The following is a 25,216-nucleotide window of genomic DNA, read 5'->3' on the forward strand; positions in this document are numbered from 1 at the left end:
GGATTATGAGTAGAAATGCAGTGCAGTGAGGTGTGTGAGACCATAATGATGTAACGTCAAATAACTGCATCTTACAAAATGTCCTTGTCCTTCATTTTCTACTCAGTACTGCAGTGTAAAGGGAAGTTCCTCTGTCTCTCTCCAAGTGGGAAGAGAGAATTTCTGACCTCCACCTTCGACTGTATCGCAATAGAAGAGTTCATGGGAGAAGAAAATCTGGTGTCATGCAGTGCGTCATTTCCCAAGGCAAGAGTAATCAAATGGTAGATCACAGTGTGATCTCTGTACATCAGGGCAAAATTTGAGGTTTTCAAGTTTACTTTTATGTCATCGTTTGATTAGATTAGTTGATTTGATTAGAGAATGTAAATCTAATAAAATGCTCTCAGGAGTTGCTAACAAAAATGCTGCTGTGTGTTGTGTTGTGTGTGTATTTATGCCTGAACATTAGTTTCCCCCTGCACATAATGAAGCATTCAAATGTTTATTAGAGGTTCCAGAAACCCAAGCAGCAGCATTATAAGGATATCCAGGTGGAAGTATAAACATCCTGGCACAGTTAAAGAAAAATAAAGCATTCCTCTGCTCTGTTTGTGTCAGTCATACATCAGTCTTTGCCAAATTCAATTTAAGACTTTATTGCTTCACAAGGCAATTTCAGGTTTGAATAATTCAAGAATCAAAAGGGCACAATAGAGCTTTTTTTTTTTTATTTAGAATGAGAGAACAACCTTCAATTATAATCCCAGCTCAGTGTTTATCAGGATAATAAATACAAGTAAAAAATAAATAGACTATTAAATACAGTATAAAACAACAGGCAAAGAGGAAGGAGTTTGCTCTTTGATGAAGGAACTCTCAAAGTTTTTAGAAAGGCAGCAAAAATGGGAGACATCGCTTTGGAGGAAAGTGATGGGAGCTTAAAAAAATAATCAGTTTGCTAATATGGTAAATAGTGAAATCATACAAAATGTATAAAATGCAACCAGTAAACCAGAGTGATAACAAAAAAAATCCCTTTTCCACAGATGGATCTATCAGCTACAATAGAATCATAGATACATTTGAAAATGCAGTAAAAATTCAAGTAAAAGAAGGTGTACATCAGTAACACAATGATTTGCAGTCATCAATTAAGAGCACTGGGGAAACTGTCCACTACATACTTCCCACTACACCAGAGAGCTGCTTCATAAAAACAGGCAGAAGCAAACTCCCACTGCGGTTCCACAAACAGGCACTTTAAAATGTCTTTGAATGTCTGGAACAAGTCGAGCACTTAATTGTAAAAGCGTATAATTTCATCCCATCACAATGTTACTCAAACCAACAGGTACATGAATGAGTATTTGTCTAGCTACTACAAAACTAAATGAGACATTGAAATTGCAAACCAAACTATTATGAAATCATCTCAACCACAACAAGACTCATCATCATTAAATCTTTTTTTTTTTTTTTGGCGGTGGGGCATTTGCATTTTGGCAAACTTCACCCTCTCTCTCTTCATTACCGGCACACTACAAACAAATTCTGTCATTCTGATTGAAACTCATTTCACTTACACAATTTCTCACTCGATACCATTTCTTTTAGTTAAGGATTTTGAGTGTGAACGCCTTTTTCTTGCAATTCTCAGACAAACCAAGATCATATGATTCTTGATCCAAGTGCTACATTATAAATTCTTAAACCCAATAGTTGTGGTAATCGCCCAAACACACACACACGCACACACACAAAAGTAAATCTGTACACAAAGAGTACCTCATATATATCCTCTCCTTTTTTTTTTCATATAACATCACTTATATGATTATAGCTTAATTTCTGAGCTGAGCCAGTAGAAAGCCAGTAACAACACCATCTCTTTAGGATTTGGCCAGCTCACGCTCATTTCAGCCGTCTCGATTCTCCATCCTCATTGGTCTGACAGGAAATGGATCAAAGTGCCAATTAAAGGGGAGACGCTGTGACATCAGCACCAACCGCAAACTGAACCAGGGCTGGACTCCACTGCTCCCATGCTATCACACTTACTGCACTTTCCTTGTTTGTTTGATACAGGATGCTACGAGAGGTGGCTTGATTGTTGATTTTTATGAAGCAGGAATGAGAAGATTAAATGAAAAAAAAATGCTGAGCAATGAACTGCATTTGTACAGAAGACATGGATAATAAAAATAGATATCTAAATATACAGTCTACTTGATACATCTATTGCTGTATATTTGCTCCATTCCCATGTGGATAAAGATGAAGAAATCAAAAAATGTACAGTAAGTCTGATTCAGTCGGCTCCAAAGGATGGCACAATTCTCTTGGTCCTGCCGATCCAAAGCCGTCCCTGCAGTTTCGCTCCAGCTCAGCTTAGAGTTCAAAGGGCTGCCTGCTTCAGTGCCCAATTTTAATTCCCTTCGTTGTGAGGATCACACTGCAAACACGCTCAGGGTGCTGGTCTGGTCTTTTAAACCCAAGATGCTGTAGGCGATTCTTTTCAAATGGCCAGGAAGCCTCACCCCGATGTTCTTAATATCCCTGTAAGAGAGAGACATGACAGTATGTAAGAGGAGCTGCACATGGATTTACACTTTGGCCTCATTCCAACAGTTTTCACGCACATCCTTCCTGCCTCTCAAGCCTTGAAGTAATCACTAATTCATCCAACGTGATGAAATGCCAGCCTCGAGCTGACTTGCTTGATCGCTGAACCAGTGCAGCTAGGTGCAGTGTGTTCAGAGTTAGTAATCTGCAGAGGTTTCAATTTATCCTCGGCATTAAAGGATAGTACTGGGGGTTTCGCTCTTCACAAGCACATGATGCAAACCTACAAAAGCCCTGCAACACAGCAGCCCCAAGTCAAAGCCTTAATTACAGCTTTAATTACTTAACGAGGATTCTCCCTGTTGACCATGAATCAGTTGTCTGGCAAGCAGAGGGTGGGTTGTAAATAACTGCTGGTTTTCCAAGAGTGCTACCAGATGCCCTGAGATGGAAACATGGGGCCATGAAATCACACCATTCTGTATGACAAATACTTCAAAAGGGTTTGTCGTCTCCTTTACAGTCTGCCCATCTTCCCAAATCACTACCAAGACCAACTGAGATACATATGCCATGGCAGAGAAAGGAAATGGGGGGGGTCCCATTTGGCTGGTAGTGCGGTCGGGAAAAGCTCTGGCCCTCGTTATTGCCCCCAAAACAACCTTATATTATGTGCTTCACTAAGCCTTTTTTTCCAAAAGGTTGAGTCCATTTCATTAAATTGCCCCCTTAATGCTCCTACACATGTTAGAAGATCCAATTGCTGTAAACTACGCTGTGATAAGTTCAAGGGGTACATTCTGAGCACACCTCTTCAATCTTTCTAGAAGTACAAACATGCCGACTACGGGGCTTCAAATCTCATCCATCTATTTCAGTTCCTTAATCTCCTCGAGTTGCCCCTGCTTCACGGGCTATTCTTTCCTTCCTTTCCTTCTTTAATGTTGAAAAAGCCACAAAAGGCCTTTGCCCTAAACAGCCAAAACTGGTGGTTTTCGGGGCTCAAGCAAAAGTGCTGCCCAGGGCAGCTAGTGTGTGTGGGTGAAGGGAGGGATGAGAGAAAGAATGGAGAGAGGAAAGAAGAATAAGGACTGCAGCGACCACAAGCCACCATCGCCAGGCTACCACAAATGAGCCCACTCCTTCTTCTTCCCTCCATTACTTTTTCCATCTCAAACATTTCTCAAGTTGTAACTGAGGTTGGAGATTATATTGTGCGCAAACTATTCTGCTGGCTGTTAAAAAGCAACATTTTAGGAAAACATACATAAACTACAAGAGGGGAGTCCTTAAGAGGGGAGACTTAATGTCAGGAGGAAAAACATTCTTGCGCAATTAATGGTTTTAATTCCGAACATAATTTGATGACAAAATGTTCCTCTTTCTTTGCCAACAGCATACTTAACAAGTACATCAAGTAAAAACATCCAAACTTGTTATGTCATGTCACCAAATCTGGAATCATGTCCCACTTACTCATTCTTCATCTGCAGGACCTGCTCCATAGTGACAATCCCAGCGCAGGTGAAGTTCTCGCTGTACTGGCTCATCTTAATGGACTCCAGCCACTCAGACACTGACCTGAAAGGGGAACCGTCTGAACCGCTGGTGCTTGGCAAGCGGATGGATACGCTGCAAGAAAAAAAAAGTAGATCCAAATGCAAATAATCAACAGACGTTCCCACAACAGAGGCGGATGACTGAGGACTATAATTACTGTGCAGTTAGTGATTAAAAACCAGTTGGAGCAGTCAGGGGCAAGAGCCGATGGAGATATGAGAGCGACAGCCTTTTGTCTTTTCTCACCATTTCTGGCTTTAATGCTCCCTCACAAAGGAGAAAATATGCATTCAAGCACACAATCACAAACAAAAGAGCTTTAGACTTCCTCTGTCAGGAGGTCACACACATTTCTTTCATTAGCCTAGCAGGCAAGGTGTCAGTATATCCTTTTAATGGTTTCAGTACGCCATTTTAAAGCTAATCTCCCTTTCCCCCCCAAACTGCCCCTTTTTTAAAGGTAAAGTAAATGGGAAGCTGCTGCCAGAGTCTTTTGAAGCAGGTCCAAGTCAAGTCTCAATAAAGACAAGTCCAAATCAAGTTATAAGTCAATCAAGACTAATATTAAGATATAAAGTATTGAGACAGGTCCAAGTAAAGTGTTAAGTTGAATCAAGTTTCAAATGATACAAGTCCAGGGCTTCCTGGTGGTCTAGTGGATGAGACACATACTAAATTAATGCAACATCCCAGTTTGATTCTCACCGGGGTTTTTAAGCATTTGAACATTTTGCTTTCAAAGCATTTAATGGTGTTTAACATGACTCAGACCAAATCCATTCAATGTGCAGGCTTAATAATTTAATATTCAATGTATTTAAGGCCTGCTGACAGCTCACAAGAGTCAAGTCTCAAATCTTCATTTTTGCAACCTAAATTTGCAATTATTTACTGAGACAAAAATTCTATTTATACTAGTTGTATTGCAGAAGTTTTGTTTAGAACGTTGTTTCAGAGAACTGGCTGCTGATAGTAGCAGCTACAGTAGGGTCAACACTGGAACCCTTAGTCTGGTATGTACATAAATAAACCTTACCGTGGGTCAAAATCTGCAATGGTCTTCAGGGATTCTGGGCTCCGCAGCAGCTTGTCCAGCAGGCTGACGATGTCTCCAAAGCGTGGCCTCTTGGAACGATCCTGGAGCCAACACTGAAGCATCAGCTGGTAAACAGCTGAGGGACAGTCCATTGGTGCCGGCAGCCGGAAAGCCTCGTTGATAGCCTTCATCACCTGCAAGTTTATTAGGTGACTAATTAGATATTTTTTTCTCACTGTTAGGATACTAAAAATATATTATAGATAAGATACACTAAAAGAACACTCAATGTAGCTCTAACACCAAAACCAAGAAAAGCACTTCCTGAAAACTTTCCATAAACACTGAAACTCACCTCGTGGTTACTCATGTCCCAGTAAGGCCTTTCGCCAAAGGCCATGACCTCCCACATGACAATGCCAAAACTCCACACATCGCTAGCTGAGGTGAACTTCCTGTATGCAATTGCCTCTGGAGCTGTCCAGCGAATGGGGATCTTACCTCCCTGTGCATGAAAAATGTTTCATGTTAGAGACAGAGAAACAAAAAAAAGGACTCCTGAATCTAAAAACCAACACAGACGCCAGGCTGCACCTTGCTTTGATGTGATTGAGGTCAATCTTTTTTTTACTTAAAAGCTAACATGAAGTCATGTACTCACACTTGTAGTGTACGTCCCCTCAGGATCATCCTCCAGCACTCGGGACAGGCCAAAGTCTGATACTTTACACTCCAGGTTGTTGTTGACCAGGATGTTGCGGGCAGCCAGGTCGCGGTGAACGTAGCTCATGTCAGAGAGGTACTTCATGCCTGCAGCGATGCCGCGCAGCATGCCCACCAGCTGGAAGGAGGAAAACTCACCATCGTGGTCCTGAGGGTAAAACAGATTCATTATTGTTTTTGACCAAGCTTGTAGCAAACTGATAAAAAGCAGAATAATAAAAGAAACATTGACATCACAAGACTGTACAAAATGATAAAATAGTTATCAACATCAAATCTATGAATTATTGTCATAGACATTTAAAGACATTATTTTATTGGCACAAACAATATTTAGACAAAAAAACACAGCTTGTCTATCGCCACGGTGGCAATGGTCGTAGTAGAGAAATTCCTCCAAATTAAACAACCACATAGGTCGTTTGTACCTTCACTCCAGAGTGAGCCATTGGAGCAAAATATGCTGCTTTCCAAAACCAAATCACTGTTAAAAAATAATGATGTTTTATGATGTGACAACACTGTTGTTAAAGTCTGGTTAGGTTTAGGTACAAAAACCACTTTGTTAGGTTAGGGAAAGATCATGGTTTGGGTTAAAATGTTCACTTGAAACGTTACTACTTCCATAAAGTTAGGCAACCTTCGTTATTATGGCAACAGTAAACACCACGTTACAGTTCTTTAAAAATTGCCCCGACTTGTGGTTAGAAATGGGAAGCAAACAGTGCGAACAGTGGTCTCCTGCAGCTAAGTCCACTTTTTGCCATCTAACTAATTATCTAGCCATCCACCCAACCATAATAAGGAAGTTACTTTATATAGACGTCATCTGAACTGCGTCACTTCTCCAGGATATAATTACTACGGCCGCTAGATGTGTCTGTCACTCAAACGTAACTATAGGTCGTTTTTGGCGACTGAATCTACAACCTGTTTTTCTTGGAAAGACCCAGAAATTTCCATCAGCGCAAACAGTAAGTGGTAGACTTACCCTAAGGTACCGGTCCAGTGCTCCGTTCTCCATGTATTCAGTCACAATCATGGCATGTTTGACTGCACACACACACATAAGAACGAATTATATAGTGAAACTGACCTAAAACAGGCAAGAAAATTAAGAGAAAAGTTTGTTTTAAAAAAAGGACGAAAACTCACAGAAGTCCTTACATTTGGTCACCACCCCCTCCAGACGGATGATGTTCTGGTGGCAGAATTGACCCATGATGGAGGCCTCGCTCAGAAAGTCCTGCCTCTGTTTCTCTGTGTAGCCTGGCTTCAGCGTCTTGATAGCCACTGCCACCTCTTTCCTCCCTGGCACCTTCAGAATACCACGGTACACCTCACCGAACTCTCCTGCAGGACACATCAATGAGACAGTTGATTTAGAAAGGAGATATCTGATAAATGTGTGTTTGATACATCTTCTTGGGTTTCTGGCTGCCAGGGTTTTTGCTTTGCAACATTGTGAAAATAAGGAAGTCTCTGTGACTGTTTTGCCTGAGGCTCTCTCAGAGAGGTGTGTTCTGGCTGGGTGTTGAAAGAGAGCGCCTATGTTGTTTAATTGGTGGATGGCCTGTGGTTTGGGAGCATGGGAATCAGCTGTCACATGAGGCGAAAAGGGGGGGGGGGGAGGGTGTATTGGCTCAAAGGGTAAAGGTGAATAACATACTTGAATAACATATGGAAAGATTTGGGCACGGCCTGCGGAAGTCCTCTGATATCCTTCCAAAATACTGTTACTGCAACATTTTCTTTCTTTTATGTAATAGTTCATGTCATCTTGAGCCAAAACACATAGGTCCCACAGCCAAGAGTTGCCACACAACAAAATGTCTCAACTTGTTGTGTGAGAACTCCAGCTAGATAGATGTTAATCTCACTAAAGTAACCACTGTCAGTCAACCTGCTAAGCTGTGGAAAATGCACAATATAAACAGCGAATTTGGGGATTGGAAAAATCTTTCAACATCCAACATCTCTGAGTTAAGCCCCACAGCAGATTGTCTCAGCAGGGATGTCACTCACCAGCACCAATGACTTTCTGTTTGGTTATGTGGCTTGGGTGGATTTCAGTGGCAAACTTTAGGATGGCTGTGTTAGGGTCCTCGTATGTATGTGGATCAACATAGGTCTTGAGAGGCTTCAATTGCTCTGTGAGAAAAAGAAAGAAAATTATTGTATGTTAACAAATTAGTAAGATAAAGTGAATAAGGTCAGACAGAGAGATGAGAGAGATTCATTTTATCTACCTGCGCTGGAGAAGTAGGTGTCCTCTGGTCCTTGCCTGGTATGAGAGTTTCTTTTCCTGAATGAGAAGATAAAAAACATTTGTAAATTAATATCCCACTTTCAAACAATAAATGAACGTTTCTCTATATATCATTTGCCTGCTTTAATATCAATAGCACATAGCAACCTTTGTTATCATTTTTCGAGACACTCTAAAGCTTTCAAAAGGATCCCGACGCTGCAATGCGTCCATTCAGAGAGAAGCGGCCCTTTGATAAAGATTGAAGATAGACTGTGTTTGCCAAGCCGATCTAAAGACTGAAAGACAGACAAGCAGGAGGGAGGGGGAGGTGGACAGACGGGCTACAGTCTGCTACAGTACAGGCACAGGTCACCTTTACAAAGTGCCTGCGGTGTGGTACAGAAAGAACCAAGCGCCTCTTATCACCAACAATGTACCACTCTGGACCAATTTCCTTTCAAAGGCCCCAACACTCACTAGAATATAACCATTGAGCAATGACAAGGCACATTGAACACAAATTCTTCCCTAGTGAGTGCTGGGACACAGATCCAGATAAAGAGAAAGAGAAAGTTGGCTAAAGGAAAAGAGAAAGAGAGAGGTGAGGAGAGAGTGAATGCAAAGGCCATTTGGGGGCCCCACAAAGGAAGGGCAGAAGAATTGGAGAGGAAACCAGTGAAGGAGGGTATATTCTGACTGATTAACAGAACAGAAAGACAAGGAGGGCAGCAGAGAGGGGCGTTTACTGACCGTCTGCGAAGGAAAAGGACCACGACCACTATGAACAACATGGCCGCTCCTCCAACTGCCGCACCAAAAATGACTGCTGTATTGTTTGGAGCAAGGGGTCCTGTAAAACACACATAAAGGAAACATAGACACGCATCAGAAAAATCCCATTCTTGAACAAAGCTAGCAAAAATTTTGCCACAGTGGTTCTTCTCTGTACCTTCAGATGAGGTCTCAAACTGTTCCTCCATGCTGGACCCTCCAGGGCTGCCATCGTTGCTCAGGGCCTGCACCCTGAACAGGTAGGCAGTGCCGGGGGCTAGATCGCTGATCTGCACAGAGTTCTTCTCGAGTATGAGTACGGTATAGGTGGTCACATCCAGGTTATCATCCTGGGAGACAGAAGAAGAGAGGTCAGGGAGAAATTCAGTCAAAAAAAACCAAAACGGTTTTACTGCTGAAGATGGAGGCCACAGATTTAATTTCAGTATTTAAGTTAATGGACAGTTTATGTTTAACTCATGATGGTCAGATCAGGAGCACTGAGCTTAAACTGAAGCCCCTCTGTGTTATTTAAACTAAATATCTTAGAAGGAGCTTTAAACTTATACAGTGAAAAATGCAGAATAATACATAAAACTGACTTTTCATTTCAACACATAACAGAAAAGCAAATGAGAGTGACGCACCTTCTTGCGGTAGTTAAGTTCATAGCGGAAGGGCCGGGCTTGAATCCGTGGTCGGGGGGATATGTCCCAGGAAAGGGACAAGCTGGTGGGAGACCTCTCAACCAGTCGCATTGAGGTAATCTTGGGGGGATCTAAGGACAGAGAGCCAAGAAGCCTTCAGTATCTTTGGGATGTGAAATAATCCAAAAATATGAAAAGTATGGCTGCGCTTCCGGTTGATGAAATCTGAGAACCTCATGTCACTCCTGCAGCACAATTCGACTTACAGATCTGCCACCGCCTTACAGATAGCATCTCTCATTACTGCAGCACAGATAGCATCACTCCACTGGCTCATAACAGCCTCACTCACCTGTGTAGTGCAGAGATGTAGTCAGAGTGATGGTGGGTGGCGGCCTATCAGCCTGTGGCGTTCCCTGACTAGCGAACAGTGACACGCCATTATGTGCCTCCACAGTGAAGGTGTAGTTGAGGTGCGCGTCCAGCTCGCTCACTGAAACCTTGGTGTCGGTCAGGCCCGTGCTGGTCGGTTCATAGCGAATTTTGTCTCCGCAGGGTTGGCACACATTGTCCTCACAGCGCTCACATTCAACGCTGTAGGTGATGTCTGTTCGACCTCCCGTGTTTTCCGGTGGGCTCCAAGAGAGGAGGAGTTTTCCTGCAGAGAGTTGGGTGGTGGTAGCCTGGAGGTCTCGTGGAGCAGATGGGAGGCCTAATGAACACAGATCAGGAAAGATAAGAGATATTAGAAACAGGGAGGAAGAAAACCAAGGAAAGGAAAATGTGGGAGATTGCTTCCTGACATGACAGTATCATTAAAAAGAAAGAGTGCTCTTTTGAATTTTACAAGATGTCCAAAAAGTCTGGATTCTGGGAAATGGCTCTCTCTTGAAACTACATCTTAGAAGTGAGATTCAAACAGAAACCACACTAATGTTTGCAGCGAAAACGAATGCAACAACAAAAAATATTAAATTCCTGCACATTTTGTAGGATTCAAACAAAAGTCAAAACCTTCAAAATGTATCTGAATTAGAGTTCACATTAGGACAATCACATGGAAATGACAATACTTGGTGGTTCATTGACAGCAAATATTCTAAATGTACTTTCTTCAAGGTTCTCATCAGAGATGAGGGGGACTTGTCACCTGAGCAGGGTCCAGTAGAGGGGTCAGTTGGGGCCCGGTAAAAGTCATCCATACAGGGACAAAACAAAGCGCCGGAGCCCTGCCTCTGGGTGTTTTCAGGACACGGCTCACACTTGTCACTGGATGCTGCAGCTTTGAAGAAGCCAGGCTTACATTCTGCAAACACAAAAATACATTTGCATGAGAAGGTGAACAAGGACAATAATGACTTCAGGCAACATCCCATATGACATAGCACACAGCCAGTTCCTCCAGATCACTCAAGGCTCTTTAAAACATCAGTAACGCCGTGAACTTTTCACCTTTTGTGCAAGACACCAAGGTTGAGTGGACATGTTATTATATCAAGGCTAAAGGTCACATTTGGACAAGTGACAGAGATATGAGAGAGAAAACAGAAGAAAGGCTCTGCACATTGTTGACTCTACTCATTAAAACACTGTCCATTCCAGCAAAGACACTGCTCACATGAGCCCAGCCCTGAAACAAAAACGCAGACTCCCTGACTAGCCGGCACTCCTTCTCTTTACTTTTTCAACCACAACCCCCCTCCACTGCTGCTTTCTTACTGTCTCTCTCTCTCTCTCAACAAACACAACCAGTCATCCCACATTCCACGACAGTAAGTCAGTCTTCAATGCTGCATTACAATAAGAGAAATAAAGGCAAATCAGCAAAGCGTCAAGAATTAAAAGTGAGATGGCTGAAAGCAGAGCATCCGTTTGCACTCAACACTATTATATTTTTTCCTTTCAATGACCCACATGCAGACTTTTGAAACTGTATCGCCTAGATAAGATGACACTTAATTTCACACGTCCAACTCGGAATAAAGAAATGCAGGTAGAGAATCCAGCTGTGCGTAGCGGTGGTGAAATATGAACTTAATACGGTGTGAAATTTCTGAGAGAGCGCGCCATAAAGGAGAGTGAAAATGAGAAGGCCCCCCTTAAACTTTGCAAGAGCATTCCAACGGCTGCTGCTCACATCCTCACACCATCACACATTGAAACGCACACACACACATACACACACACACGTTCATGTATGCACCGCACACATGCACCCACATCCATATGTATGCACAAAATACACATACATGTATGCATAGCACACCCATAGACACATGGGTAAATCTGACATCAGAAGAGGGATTATGTCCGCTGCCTGTCACCTGTTCATGTCCCTCTGTCAAGTTAATTCAGCCAAACACACATATATACACACCCACACACACACACACACACACATTTCTTTCCTTTCCTCAGAGTCATTTGCCTGGAGCGTTTATATAGCTCTTGACAGATGTCATAAGATGTTGACAATGCAAATGAGAACCAACATGCGGGCCACAGGAAAAGAAAGAGGGAATGGAAATGAGGAAGTTTATGGCAAGAGGGAGATCAGATAAGGTAGAAAGAGGACATGATAGCCAATTGAAATGAGGCATGCGTAGCGAAAGATTGAAGTTCATGCCAGTGAAGAGAGACAAGCAATGAAACCGGCAAAGGCAAACACGCAGTCTCAAGTTGAAAAGGAGAGCCAAGGACAAAGACAATATCAGATTCACTCAAAGATACTGTCTCGCTGTATGGCTGCTTTTCTCTGTGGTTCAGTTGAATGAAGTTCATTTGGAAGCCACAAGTGACCACACAGAAGACGGGGAGCACACGGCTCCCGCTCCATTTAAGTCATATCAAGGGGATTTACTTGATTGACCATGAGTTTCTCTTAGACTCCATTGGGTTTGCCTATCATTGCGGTTCACCGAGCTGCTATGAAGAGGTGTGTATTAACTGTAGAGCATGACAACAATGGCGGAAAGAAAAATACTCAGAATGAGAAGAATTTGTGAGCCTTGCCCAATTGGCTTACATGTTACTCAATCCGCCCCTCAAGACGGTATATCCTCTCTGTCTTGGCCAGCTGTTTCACTCAGTGCCATTGCTACTCATTAACGAGAATGAGGCGGTAGACGGGCTCAGCAGAAGAGAGGTGGTATGAAGGAACAGAAGGTTCCAGAAAGAAAGAGAGGAATACTGTATCCTGCTGAGGACTGAAGAAAAGAGGGGAGACAGAAAAGAGACAGGCCAGGCTCAACTCCTCCATTGAGAAGGGGAAACAGCTGCTGCCTCAAACCCCGATTCATTCCCCTACCTCTCCTCCTCGTAATCCCCAAATTCCTTCCTCCCCTCCTTTCTCTCCTCCCAGTCCTCACTAAAAAGGCTCCCAGCTAACCCATTAACATTGCTATTCATCGCTGACCAGCAGGCAAGGAGAATGCCATGCCATTCAAGTGCTGAGAGAAAAAAACATACACACACAAGCATTGCAGATGGGAATAGCCGAAATGCCACATGGCAACTGAATAGAGGAGGACTAGCCTCTTTTTGGCGCTACAGTGCCGGCTGCAATGCATCGTGGTCAGGCCTGTGGAGATGATGGCCTTACACTCTGAGCCGCCTCTATAATCAAGATGCATTCCAGTGCACACCACCCAACAGGAGGCCTGTAGTGGAGCGCCTTTACTGTAGCTTCAGTTTGAGCCCAGTTCTCTACTAAAAAAGGTGAAAGAGTTTGTGTATCTTCAACAAATGAGTCACATTGACAGTAAGTGAAACTAGATGACTCTCTGTTGAGGTATTTAACAAGAAGATTCCTCGACAAAAGAGCAAAGTCCAGTGAAAGGAAACTTCCTGGTTCCATGGATAAGGTGGAGGGGGGCTTTGGATTGTTGCTGGACACAACAGGAAGCAGGAAGTGTGAGGCTGACGCAGCGCTTCCTTCCTAAAGCAGCCAATCAAAGCATGGAAACACAGGGGAGCGTGACCAAGAGAAGAACCGGTGCTGAGACTACCAGGGTCCTGAGACAGAATAATAAGCGAAAAGGAAGCCAGAATGTGTGTTGACCCAACATGAACATGGGCGCAAAACTCAAGAGGGGGGGGCTCTTTATATGAACACTTTCCCCCTCATAAACAAAAGTCTCCCAGCTTCTTCTGAGTCGAAACATCTGACAAACTTAGACTACCATTCTTTCCGTACCTATTGCTACAAAGCGAGGCACTGTTTGTCATTTGAGAGGCCCCGTACGCCTTGAGTGGCTCTGTGTTTGTTTATTGAGAGTGAGTGCATGAGGCCTTTTACATTCTGGGAGCCCGAGTGGCTCTGGAGTAGGAGCCCCCAAGGGTCCCCCGGTTTGTCGGCAGAAGTTAAGATGGATGAGATGGCGACAGTGATGAATGCATGGTCGGATAGATGGATGAATGGGTAACATGGTGGCTTGACAACAGAAATCGCCTTCAGGACTGGAGGAGTGAGTGGGGGTGTGGGAGGGTGGGAGCTCCACAATCGAGTCCGGAGCTGGGCTTTTAAAAGCAGAAAGGTCATGTCTGCCTCAGGGTAGTTGTGAGTTAAACTGTGCATGGCTTACAGGGAGTCAGTGGCCAAGTAAAACAAACACATGCTCGCAGAAAGAAGGAGGAGGAGGAGGAGGAGGAGGCAGAAAGACTTGCAGCAGCAGCCGGTGACTTGTCTCATGGGGAAGGAGGTTAAATTCAGAAGTATGGCCAGTGAACAAAAAAACATGTTGGAAAAATAAATGCATAAGAAATAAATACAATGTTCAGATCCTTATCAGAGCAGCTATATCTGGAGGCAAGTGAATCCTTGCTTTGTCTGTACCCTCATCTACTTCACTTCTCCTCCCCACCCCCCTATTTTCATTCCCGAGTTGGTCAGACCCGTAATTGCAATATGTCATGTCATTCTGTTTGTATGCAGGGTGACAACATATCATTAGCATTTTGGGGGAGTCGGGTTGTGGTGGAACAATGGGGTTCTCTGATGGGGGAGGTGAACCGGTAACATGAGCCAGAGGTCACCGAGGTAGAGGAGGGGAGGGGCAAGTGGGGGGCAGTAAAGGTGTAGGGGCTGATGGAAGTGTGTGCGTGTGGGGTGGGGGAAGGTGGTGTGGGGGGGGGTGGTCATTAGTCAAAAGGATTAGCTGACCAATGGAGCAGCTGTAAGGGCATTACATCTGTTTTACAATTGCACTTAGGCTTTCATCTGGGGTTGTTAACAAACACAATAAATTCCATGATCCCCTTTCTCCTCTCACTCCCTCTGTCCACTCAGGCTCACTGACAGAAGGAGGGATAGAGTGGAGTCAAGGAGGCACAAAACATGCTCAACATGTTCTAAAGTAAAGCTGATACTTTGAAGAAACCATTCCTGGCTGACATGAAAGTCACAGATAGCTTCCAGAGGCTTCAGCTGGACCACAGTCATAGTCATTTGGCCACGTTTCCTCATGTTGCTGGTCAAATCCAGACAGCCAGGTGGCAAACACAACAGCACGCCAAGCCCACAAGTCACACATTAGACGCTGACAACCGTCTGCTTCCTGGTTAGGGGAAGGGGCTAAAATGGGACCAAATGCACCAATAAACAAAATGACTTATCAGGAAAGTGCCTGAGCGAGACCGCAGAGCACCGAGCGACAATGGAAAGCCCTGAGCAAACGGGTCGGGGAGTCACCGAGGGATTAGGTGACCTCCGGTTTCCGCTGTGGGCTCGTCCTGTTAGCAGTGAAGGGTGGGTGGGTGGTGTGTTGTGCTGGGGGGGGCAATGGCTGAATGACATGGGGGAAGGAAAGTGCTGACCTCACACACCAGCAGTACAATACAATGCGCTTCACATTGCTAGCCCCAAACCAACACACACACACACACACACATACATCCACACAGCCTTCAGGCTCAGGAATGTCACCAAGAGGAAATATGTCCCAACTTCCCCACCACCACCAGCACACACAAAAAAGCCAAGAATTGCTGAGCCTCAGTTATTTGACTAACGGCAGACATTTAGAAACTGCATTTCAACATTTTAACAGAGTGAATATTGGACATATATTCAACAGTGGAGTTGAAACAAAACTCTAAATTGTGAAACTCTTAAATGCATATGTTGCTAATGTTAAATAAGCTAACATTACTGTTTGCTAACAAGTCAAATTATCAAATTTACAAGGTATTAATATGTCCAGTGTTGTGTTGTCAGCTTCTAATGCAGTTTTAAACAAATTTTGTGTTAAAACCAAAAATATCTGGCTGTACACAGGTCTGCCATCACATTTTTGTCCACCATTCACGCTACAGGCTAACAAGAACTCCATCTGTGGGTTCAAGTTAACATGTAGGTCTCCACTGTAAATGATCTGGCGAAAACAGAATTTCATTACCGTTGGTGAATAATGCATCCAAAAAGGTATAAATATCTGATATAATAGTTGATAGAGTGGTTTCTACATCTTCTGACACCTCAAAGGCTCAACCATCACACTTATTAAACCGCAACAGTAAGATTTGCTCTAATTCACATTAAAGAGTCATGGGGCCACAAGAGCTCAACTTTGCTACATTTCCTGTCATCTTCTTCATAGTAATTGCCAGTGTTCTGTTCAATCTAAACATGGCCCAACAAGACGGTGCATGACACCACTTGAAAGTGCTTTCATAGTCTCCCCCATTATCTAACCAACTCCCTCAAGTTCAGCCCTCCAGGCAGACGTTACCTTGGCACAAGATCTGAAGAACCCACAAACTCAAAGTAATCACGGTGGCTTTTAAGAGCCGAGGAAGAAAAAGAGTTTACATCCAGCCTGTGCATCTAAATGAGCAGAGTTGTCCGATAAGTCAGTGGTTTTACGATTTCTTTTATTCCTGAGACCGGCTACAGGGATCAAGAGCCAAGGGAATTTGGTACAGCAGGAAATTTCAATGTGGGGATTATCTTGCAGGAGTGAGATGATTCCATGTGAAATTCAACATAAGTCAACTAAATTAATCCCCTGAGATCCCGAGGTGTGGTGCTATGTTCTTGTCTCTTTGTGTACTGCCCATCAGATAAGCTGAAATTGCACAAGACCTTGATCTTAAAAGGTTATGCTCGATTATGATGAACCAGTTGGCACCAGGTACGAGCAGATTGAGATGACCATGAAACATTTGATAACTGACTTTTTGCAGGATTCACTTCCAAGTGAACAATCAGCAATCCAAATCCACCATCGAATACAGGAGCTACAAGCCCCATTTTGTGCAACTAAAACAAAAACTGACGGCTGAAGTTTACATTTCACCTTCACTAAATGTTTGTGCCTTAACCACTATGTGAACACAGCCAGTTTTTCTTTCCCTCTACACTAAAAACTCTCTGATTGGCAGCATTGTTCAAATTTAGCCTCTATTTATCTTTACGAGTCAGTGGTGGAGAAATGTATTTACCAGGGAGCAAGAGGAGAGCTGTGCACAGTCTAAATAGTCACATCAGGGTCGTGTGAAACGGAATGTTTAAACTCTATTGGTGTCGTATTCATGACCTGCAATCCAGCCAAAAATAACAGTCGCTCTGTGATTTCACGGACAACAGGAACACAACACACGAAAGAAAAACTTTTGTTTGTCTGTCAGTTTGTTATACTTGGGACAGCTTGCGCAACAGTGTACGTCTCTTGAGTAAATTGCTTTAAGGACTGTAAAATGGCGATGGGAATGTGTTGAGATAAGAAACTTTCAAATAAATAAAAGATGAGGGAAATTTGAAGCTAAAATAGAAAGACCCTTCAGGGACAGGGAGGATGTGGAGAGAGAGGTAGAAGACAGCAAAAGCACGCAAAAAGCATGCAGAACCAGTAGTTACTTCACTTAAAAAGCACAAACACACCCAAGTCAATTACTACCCATACAAATCACTCACCACAGCGTGCAGTCACACAACTACAACTTAGTCACCAACTGTTTGTTACATCAGCTGAGGATGAGTTTAGAGACGCGGACAGACAGGGAAGGAGGGGGAGAGAGAAAATAGTTTACTGGAACCTCTTTGGCGAGAGGAGTAATAACTTTACTGGAACTCAGTGGACAGTTGTTCCACCAAGACGCCATTTTCTCCAAGACACCAAACCAGTCTTCAGCAGTCCAAAATATTCCACATTGTGTTTTAAATAAGGCCTTGTGGAAACCATGATGTGGGATTAAGCCCCGTTTGTCAGCTGTAAAGAGTGTGCATGAGGCTTTAGAGCCGCTGATGAGGTGTGGATCTGGACGGTTAAACACAATCCCGAAGACCAGCCAGGGCAGCCCATGGTCTTTTGTGGGGTGACACACGGTATGCTGTTCTATTGTACCAGGGAGGATTATGGGTAAGGAAGGGCGTGATAGGCAATGGAGAAAAACCGTGTCAGTGTCAACAGTGAGTCACAAATGGAAACCCACAGCGCTGCTGTCAGGCTTAAAGCCAACCACTTAATTGCAAAAAATTAAGATTTTTCCAGAATTGAAAAAAGAATGTTTATTTTCTCACTGAGCAAAAATAAAAATGACTTCCTGATTCAAAGCAGGTGCAAAGCAAAATATAAAACTGGAGTCGCATACTGAAAACTGTTTCCATCAGCGGAAAATAAATCATTACATTGACTCAAGTCTTGCACTTAAGTTTACTAGGGAATTTCTATTTTCACTGCTTTGTAATCCTACTCTACTACATTTCAGTATATTGCACTTCTTACACTTTTAAATTTAATATAGTTACTGTTCAGATCAAGATTTTTTTATACAGATTTTTCATACAAAGAAATCAGTTTCTAAAATATGATTCATTGTTAGAGATTAAATTAATTTTCATTTTTAATTAAAATTAAATTAATTATACTTTCACTAAAGTAATCAGTTTTTTACTTATATACTTCTTTAACCAAACACAAATTTACATTAATGCATTTCCTAAGGATTTTACAAAATAATAATAAAGCTTCAGTGCTGCATAAACTGGTGTAACAAATAGACTAAACAAAACAGCGATTATTTGGACAAAAAATTGAATTAACACAAACATCTTTATCAGGCCTTCATCACTCTTGTGAGTCTTATGTTAATAAACATATAAATCTTTAGAGCAGCTTTCACTGTGCTTACTTTAAGTCTAATCCATTTTACAATTGACACGTCATATATTCTCAGAGCCAAAATAAGCTGCTTTTAAAGTAATCTGTATTGCTTTCATAAAAAAAACAAACGCCGGCTTTGTGTCTCACTACCGCTGACAGATATGATTTACACCCAGTTCATAAAAGCTTTCACATTTGCTGTTCTAAACACTTTGGTAGGTCTCTATAGCACAGGAGGTGATGTGTTTATCTTTAGAGTTTGTTTGTGCAAAAAAAAAAAGACTCTGTGGTTAAAATGAGCAATGAGAAGAGGAGAGCGCCACATGCCACCTACAGAAACCTCAACAGAAGGTCTACGGAAAAAAAAAGATCCCAGAAACACAGTTTGATGGAGAAGTTCTGTCTCAGCCAGAAACACTACAACAGCGGGCGCTGATGAAGAGACGGAGACAAAAACCAGATAATGTCACAGATTTCTACTTTAACAGGTCCCGAGGGGCCGAGGAGTCATAAAACTGACTGAACACATCGCTGAACATGGAAAATTTCAACCAAAGTAAGAAAAAACACCACAATTGAAGTTTTGTGGTTTCTCCCTGAACGGCACGCAGCTCAGGAAAGAAGTGGGCAGAATGATTAACTGTGTGTCCGAAGGAGATCCCGCTTAAAGCCCTTCGAACCATTCATCTTGGCCCTGCTCTGCAACCCTGTGATTCATTTCCACCTTCATCTACTTCCCTCGCGCGTCTCCGACCTCTCATTTGACTTCAACTCGGTAGTTTTTAGTGGGGGGGGTTTCTGTGTTTAGTCATTTTTATTTGAGGGCTTGACCTGGAGCTGCTCTTCTCCCCCCCCACCCCTGGGAATTCCACAGGTCTGGAGTAATGTTGGGAGGCTCCTCCTCGGCAAACTGATCAGGAATGTACCAGCCAAGGGGGAGAGGAGGTGGAGATGTAGGTGGAGGTAGAGGTGGGCTCCTCCGGCCTCACGGGGGAAACACAGCGCTTCATTGTTCTCTTACCTTTACATTCCATTCCTCACCTCTCTCTGTTTTAAAATCACACCCCTCCACTAAACACAACCTCTCCGTCGCTTTTGTATGACTTTTCTCTCATTCCTTCCTGCGTTTCCTCCTCCTCCACCTCCTCCCTAATCATCTTACCTGGCACTTTCCCACAGCTAAAAATGATGTACTGACAGAAAACTTCACCACTTTTATCGGTCTGTTGCCAATGGGAGAAAAACTAAGTGGGAAAGCAAATCTATTATAGGCAGACTACATGAGGATTTACAACTCTAGTCCAATGCGTGTGTTTGAGAATGAGATTAAAGGGTGTTCATACCTGCATAAGTGTTTCAGTTCATGCATGTGTGTGTGTGTGTATAAACAAGAGTGCCAGAAAAAGCAGCGGAGGAGGAGGAGTACTTTGGGCTGATGGGAGTCTTAAGGTGTTCAGTCATGGAACAAATTTCAACATGCTCTGGCACGCCAGCCTATGTCGTATGTTCATATACACCGATGGAGTCATAAAATACACCCAGAAGCTGAGGCTCAGTAAATTTGTGAAAACAGAGAGGGGGAGAAGATGGATGCTGAGACAGACAGGGGAACGTGTAGTCGGCATGCCCGTTCACAAGAGGAGGGCCTCTGCGTTCTGTGATGCTTGAGATGAACAAAGTCAGTGAGGCTCAGAAGCTTCCTCTTGCCTCCTCCCCTTTCCCCCCACTAGCCTTGAAGATGCTAATCCATCACAGTACAGTAGCCTCCCGGCGTCTTTGATCACTTTCAGTCACCCTGACAGCCCTTCCCACAACAATAAAAGCCTTCTTTTCAGGATTTAAAACACAACCATGCCACAACTACAAAGTCAAAGGACCGAAGTATGGTTGGACTACGTAGCAAACTCATATAAAGATAAGAGAACAGATGATAATGAAAGAGCAGGAAATCACCTGATGCAACAGCCTGAAAGATAGTGTTGTGAAGGGTGCAGTGTCTGAGTGTCTGACATATTTTTAAATAAGTGGCTTTAATGTCATGACTGTGACCAAAGAAGATTTGTGCATCCTTTTTGTGCGACAAAATGAGTTTAAAGAAGTTATGAGAAATGCCTTTCAGACCTAAATGATAAATTAAAGTGTTCATTTAGGTTTTAAAACCCATAGGTACAACATGAATGAGAGATCTGAGAACCTTCAGAGTGAAAACTTTCCCCAAGGGGTATAACATTTTATATCCCAAGCAAGTTGGCTTGAACAAACTTTTCCATAGAACTGGAGTTATAGTTGAAACTCAAAAGCACATTTCCTAATTTTATAGGTATCGGTTCAAGGTCAGGGATGATGCCCCGACACGTACAAGTAGACCTTAGCATTCCTTCCATTGCAGAGAAGCCATGTTAGCCAAGGGGAGAATTCCAGTGAACAATGATAATAACACCTATGACAAATATCCGCAGTCTGTCATACTGGCTTGTTTTACAACCTATGGCAATTGAAATGAATCTAAATGGTGACTAATGCAAAATGGTCACATTAAAAATACACTCTCGTGGGAACTGCATCCTGGGTTTACACCCAGACAGGATGGAGTGCCTGGGGGCAAAAGACCTTCACAAATACCAAAGATTCAAGAGCACACCCTTACCTTGACACGCATCTTTGACTTCTTCATGGCCTGGTTTGCACTGGCACTGTCCAACTGGTACCACCCACTCTCCATCCACAGTGCAGTAGATGCGGGGCACCTCCTCGCTGATGGCGTTTTCCACGCACACCCCGTTCACTTCCCTCAGTGCCTGGTTCTCACCTCCAGCCACAGTCTCAGGGAAGGATGCAAGACTCTTCACTGTGGCGGGGCAAGTTTTGTAGTAAACTCTAACAGAGAGAAGAGCAACGCAGGCTCCAATGTCTTGAAAAGCCAAGTAGAAGCCTTTACGAGACAGGTTCTCCACCACTCGTGTCTCAGTGTTGATGCGCAGATCGTTCTTGCCGGTGATCTCGTCAGGAGCTATGGTGGCCACTTTCTTAAACTGGCCCTTGCGGAAGGTAGTGCCCACATCTGCATCCGACTCAGACGTGAAGAGGTTGAAGGTTTCCTTGCAAGTCATCGAGACACCACCAAAAGAGTTGCAGTCGCGTACGATAAATTGGAGTTCCACAAAGACTCGCGAGGCTGATGGACGCCGCTGGATGAAGGTGGTGCGGAGCCAGTTGTCCTGTTCACGTTCTCCAACATTGCAGACAGAGTAGGTATAGAACTGAGAGCCGTTCAGGGTCCTCTGGACGACCTCCCACTGAAACAAAACCACACAAACCAACAAGGTTAGAGCCACAATCCCTGACTCTTGGGGAACCCCCAAGCATACAGGGCAGGACCAAGGCTATAAGGGAGGTGAAAATAAAAGGGGCACCATAGAACTTCATATGAGGGTTCAACCACTGTAATCTGAACCTGAGAACAAAAACAGTCTGTGTGTAGGGGAACTCATGGCCCTACCTACATATTGCTAATTACTCCTGCAGAATATTTTAACTATCCTTCATAGCAATAACACATTTATGCAACATGGAGAACTTTATGAGCCTTTGCAACAACAATAGAGCAAACCTCAGGGATTTTTTTGTGACAAAGCATTTCTGCGTTCATTTTCCTGCAAAGACCCTAAATTATTTCCAATTCAGTCTTTCACGTGCCATTGCCACTTTTGGCAAATAGCATTGCAGCTCACATACTTAATGCTGCCACAAATATTTCTGAAAAAAGTGACAGCGTGTTTTAACATAACCTTGGCTCTTGAGGAACATCTGGGCCCACAGGGGCAGGGGCTGTGGTTTGCTCTCTGCATGTAGCCACTGTGCTATTAATTAAAGGAATGTGCTTTGTTGGCTGAGTGTGTGGCTCTGCATATAAATTTGATGTACAACAGAAGAACCAACACCTCTATTAAACAGTTGGTGAACATTTTTTTTAGATGAGTGTTTAAAACTTTAAAAATAATAATCATAATAACAATGATAGTAATAACAAACCTCACAAAATACATCAACACCTGATGCTTATTAGAGCAAAAAGTGAAACAAAACTGACAAAGTGATTTATAGCAGGGAAACTTCTCTTAAAAGAAGTTGGGTGAGCCACTGTCAACAGCATGCCCACACATCTGAGTCATCAGCACATGAAATGAGCCCATTTACAGTGAATTTGCATGAGCCTGACTGGTCAATTACTTTGAAACCACAATATGGAAGAAGGCACACATGCCTCCTGTATACTGGCAGAGAGATAACCACAGCATTTGGGTGTAATAATGTAGCTATTCTCTGGAAGCATCTCTAAACATAGGGCTAGACATTTTCCCCTGGTTAAAGGAAAAGGTAGCGCTGACTGATTGGCTCCATCTAAAACCCATCCCCTCTAAAAAGAGGTACCACATGCTGCAAACTTTAAAAGTTAATTGCTCTCTAACATACAATTCTGGAGCTGAAGCCTTGAAACCGCAAGAAGCCACAAGTATTCCCAGTTCAGAGCTAGCAGCTATTCTGTCTGCCGAAGCTTTGGTGCAGCCCAGACATGCTCTGCAGGCAACTCCTACAACTCATAAGAATAACCAGGCAACCATTAGGCTAAGATTATACCAGATTTTATAGAAAGCCTGACATGTATACACAGGAGGCTCACTCAACAGCAAACCACAAGTCAAATGGTCAAATATTTCGCATGGCAAGAGCACCGGAGGCTCTCAGCTCAGCCGGGCCCTTCCAGTGCATTTTCTCCTCGCAGATTTATCCTGAAGGCAAATTCCAAACGGGAACGTGGGAGCTAGAAAAGAACCTGGAGCGATACTCACCCCAGACTTGTCTCCCTGATCTAAGGGCCATGTCAACCAGCCCAGTTCACCTCCTGTTGCCTTCATGTCCAAAAGCACTTCTGTGGAGACACAAGAACACTGTTAGTACAAGAGAATAAACCTTTAAACTCATCAGAAACTTTGACTCAGAATTCATGCATCTCTTCTATTTTACACAAAAAAACATAAATATTTATAAATGACAATGATTTAAATTTTATTGCAGAATCACCCTAAATCTGGCAGTATTTACTTTAAAGGCTGTTGAAAAACTAACGTCCATTTTAGTTGAAAAAAAAAAAAAAGCAGTTCAAGACTCTGACTATAGTCTGACTGCTTATAGTCGTGATTGCAACGTGTAGGCCTAGACTTGTGATTTAGCTCTGATTAAAAAATAAACTTGGTCCAGATTATGTGATAATTAACAAGTGATACACAGTTCAGAGGGTTAATACAAAAAACGCGACAAAAATATTTCCAGAATTCACCTGCTGGTGTTATAAAGTTTAGAGGAGCGCACATGCAGGCTACGATCTCAACTTCATGGATTATGACTAATTGAAAACACAACTTCAACCAGAAACATTTTATACAGTTAAAGCGTTTTCATAAAATAAGTCTTAGCCGTGTTACATGACTGTCACACGATAAAGAAAGTGTGTTTCCTGGTTTTAAAGTTTCTTAAAGGAGGTTCCCCGCATGGCACGCGTGCTTCACTTCAATAAAGCTTAGAAAGATTTAAGGTGATCAACTTTTCTGAAATTATCATTAAAAAAAATACACTCACCTTCTTTAGTTTGTAAAGTAATTAATATGCCGTTAATGAGAACATATGAGAATAATAAAAGTCTGACTCCTCCAAAGAAATCCATTTGGCAAACTTTTCCTTCCTCTCTCTCTTCTCTCTGCGCTCCTGGGCTTGGCTGGGACTCTGCTCTGAGAGGTGAGCGCTGCTCGCTGCGGCTCATTCACAAACGGCCCAGCACGTCACGGACTCCGCCTGCTGGAATGTGTGTGTGTGTGTGTGTGTGTGTGAGTGTGTGTGTGTGTGTGTGTGTGTGTGTGTGTGTGCGTGCGTGTGCGTGTGCGTGTGTGTGTGTGTGTGTGTGTGTGTGTGTGTGTGTGTATTCAGGGGCGGAGGTGGAGGGGGGCACATGAGAAACTTTTGCAACCTTCAGGAACTGTCGGAAATTTCGCAATCTAATCCGGAACGCACCTGAGCAAGCCTATTAAGTTGGAAATCCTACTATTAGCCTAAGCGATTTTTAAAAAGAAAAACAACCTCTATATCTATATCTACAGCTTATCTAATACAAGTCCATATGAAAATGTTAAGACCTGCTGTATTCTTCTGATTTTCTGTGGACAAAGTGAAACAGCTATAAGCAGCTTGCAAATCCATGCTGTGTATTGTCTTGACCTTTGCTCCTCAGAGTATTAATACAAACAAAAACCTACCATTTGGGCTTACAAAAGCTTAGTATGGAAAGTACAGCACAGTCACTGCACGCATTGCCACTTAACTGGTACATACAGTAGCCTTTATCTACAGAGGGCTTAGATACTGAAATACTGCATTAAGATGGCATACCCTATGGTAAGTAAGTGAATCTGTGAATGTATAAGTAATACATTTGCACTGGTGATGCAAAGATTAGTCAGTTAAAGTTACTTATCAGTGCAAAATTAACAAACATTTGTTGGGTCCATTTTCTGAATTTGAGGATTCGCTG

General features: G+C 43.0%; 1 protein-coding gene across 2 annotated transcripts; it reads right to left on the reverse strand.

Annotated features, from left to right (window-relative positions):
• Positions 1-622: 622 nt before the first annotated feature.
• On the reverse strand, positions 623-24,481 carry epha2b (eph receptor A2 b). 2 transcript variants are annotated; one of them, XM_042409269.1, is made up of 17 exons: positions 24,271-24,481; positions 23,484-23,563; positions 21,281-21,929; positions 10,683-10,838; positions 9,885-10,244; positions 9,533-9,663; positions 9,064-9,235; positions 8,865-8,964; positions 8,113-8,168; positions 7,889-8,014; positions 7,031-7,216; positions 6,855-6,916; positions 5,802-6,011; positions 5,496-5,645; positions 5,141-5,334; positions 4,021-4,176; positions 623-2,538 (listed from the first exon to the last, which is right to left on the reverse strand). In XM_042409269.1, the coding sequence occupies exons 1-17, from the start codon at positions 24,449-24,451 to the stop codon at positions 2,430-2,432; spliced, it is 3,078 nt and encodes a 1,025-aa protein (XP_042265203.1). In that variant the 5' UTR covers positions 24,452-24,481; the 3' UTR covers positions 623-2,429. The 2 variants fall into 2 exon arrangements, with proteins under 2 accessions (XP_042265203.1, XP_042265202.1); XM_042409268.1 differs by having other exon boundaries at positions 7,019-7,216.
• Between the last annotated feature and the right edge of the window lie 735 nt (positions 24,482-25,216).

The sequence above is a fragment of the Thunnus maccoyii genome, chromosome 4 (assembly GCF_910596095.1).
Source record: "Thunnus maccoyii chromosome 4, fThuMac1.1, whole genome shotgun sequence".
Classification (NCBI taxonomy): Eukaryota; Metazoa; Chordata; class Actinopteri; order Scombriformes; family Scombridae; genus Thunnus; species Thunnus maccoyii.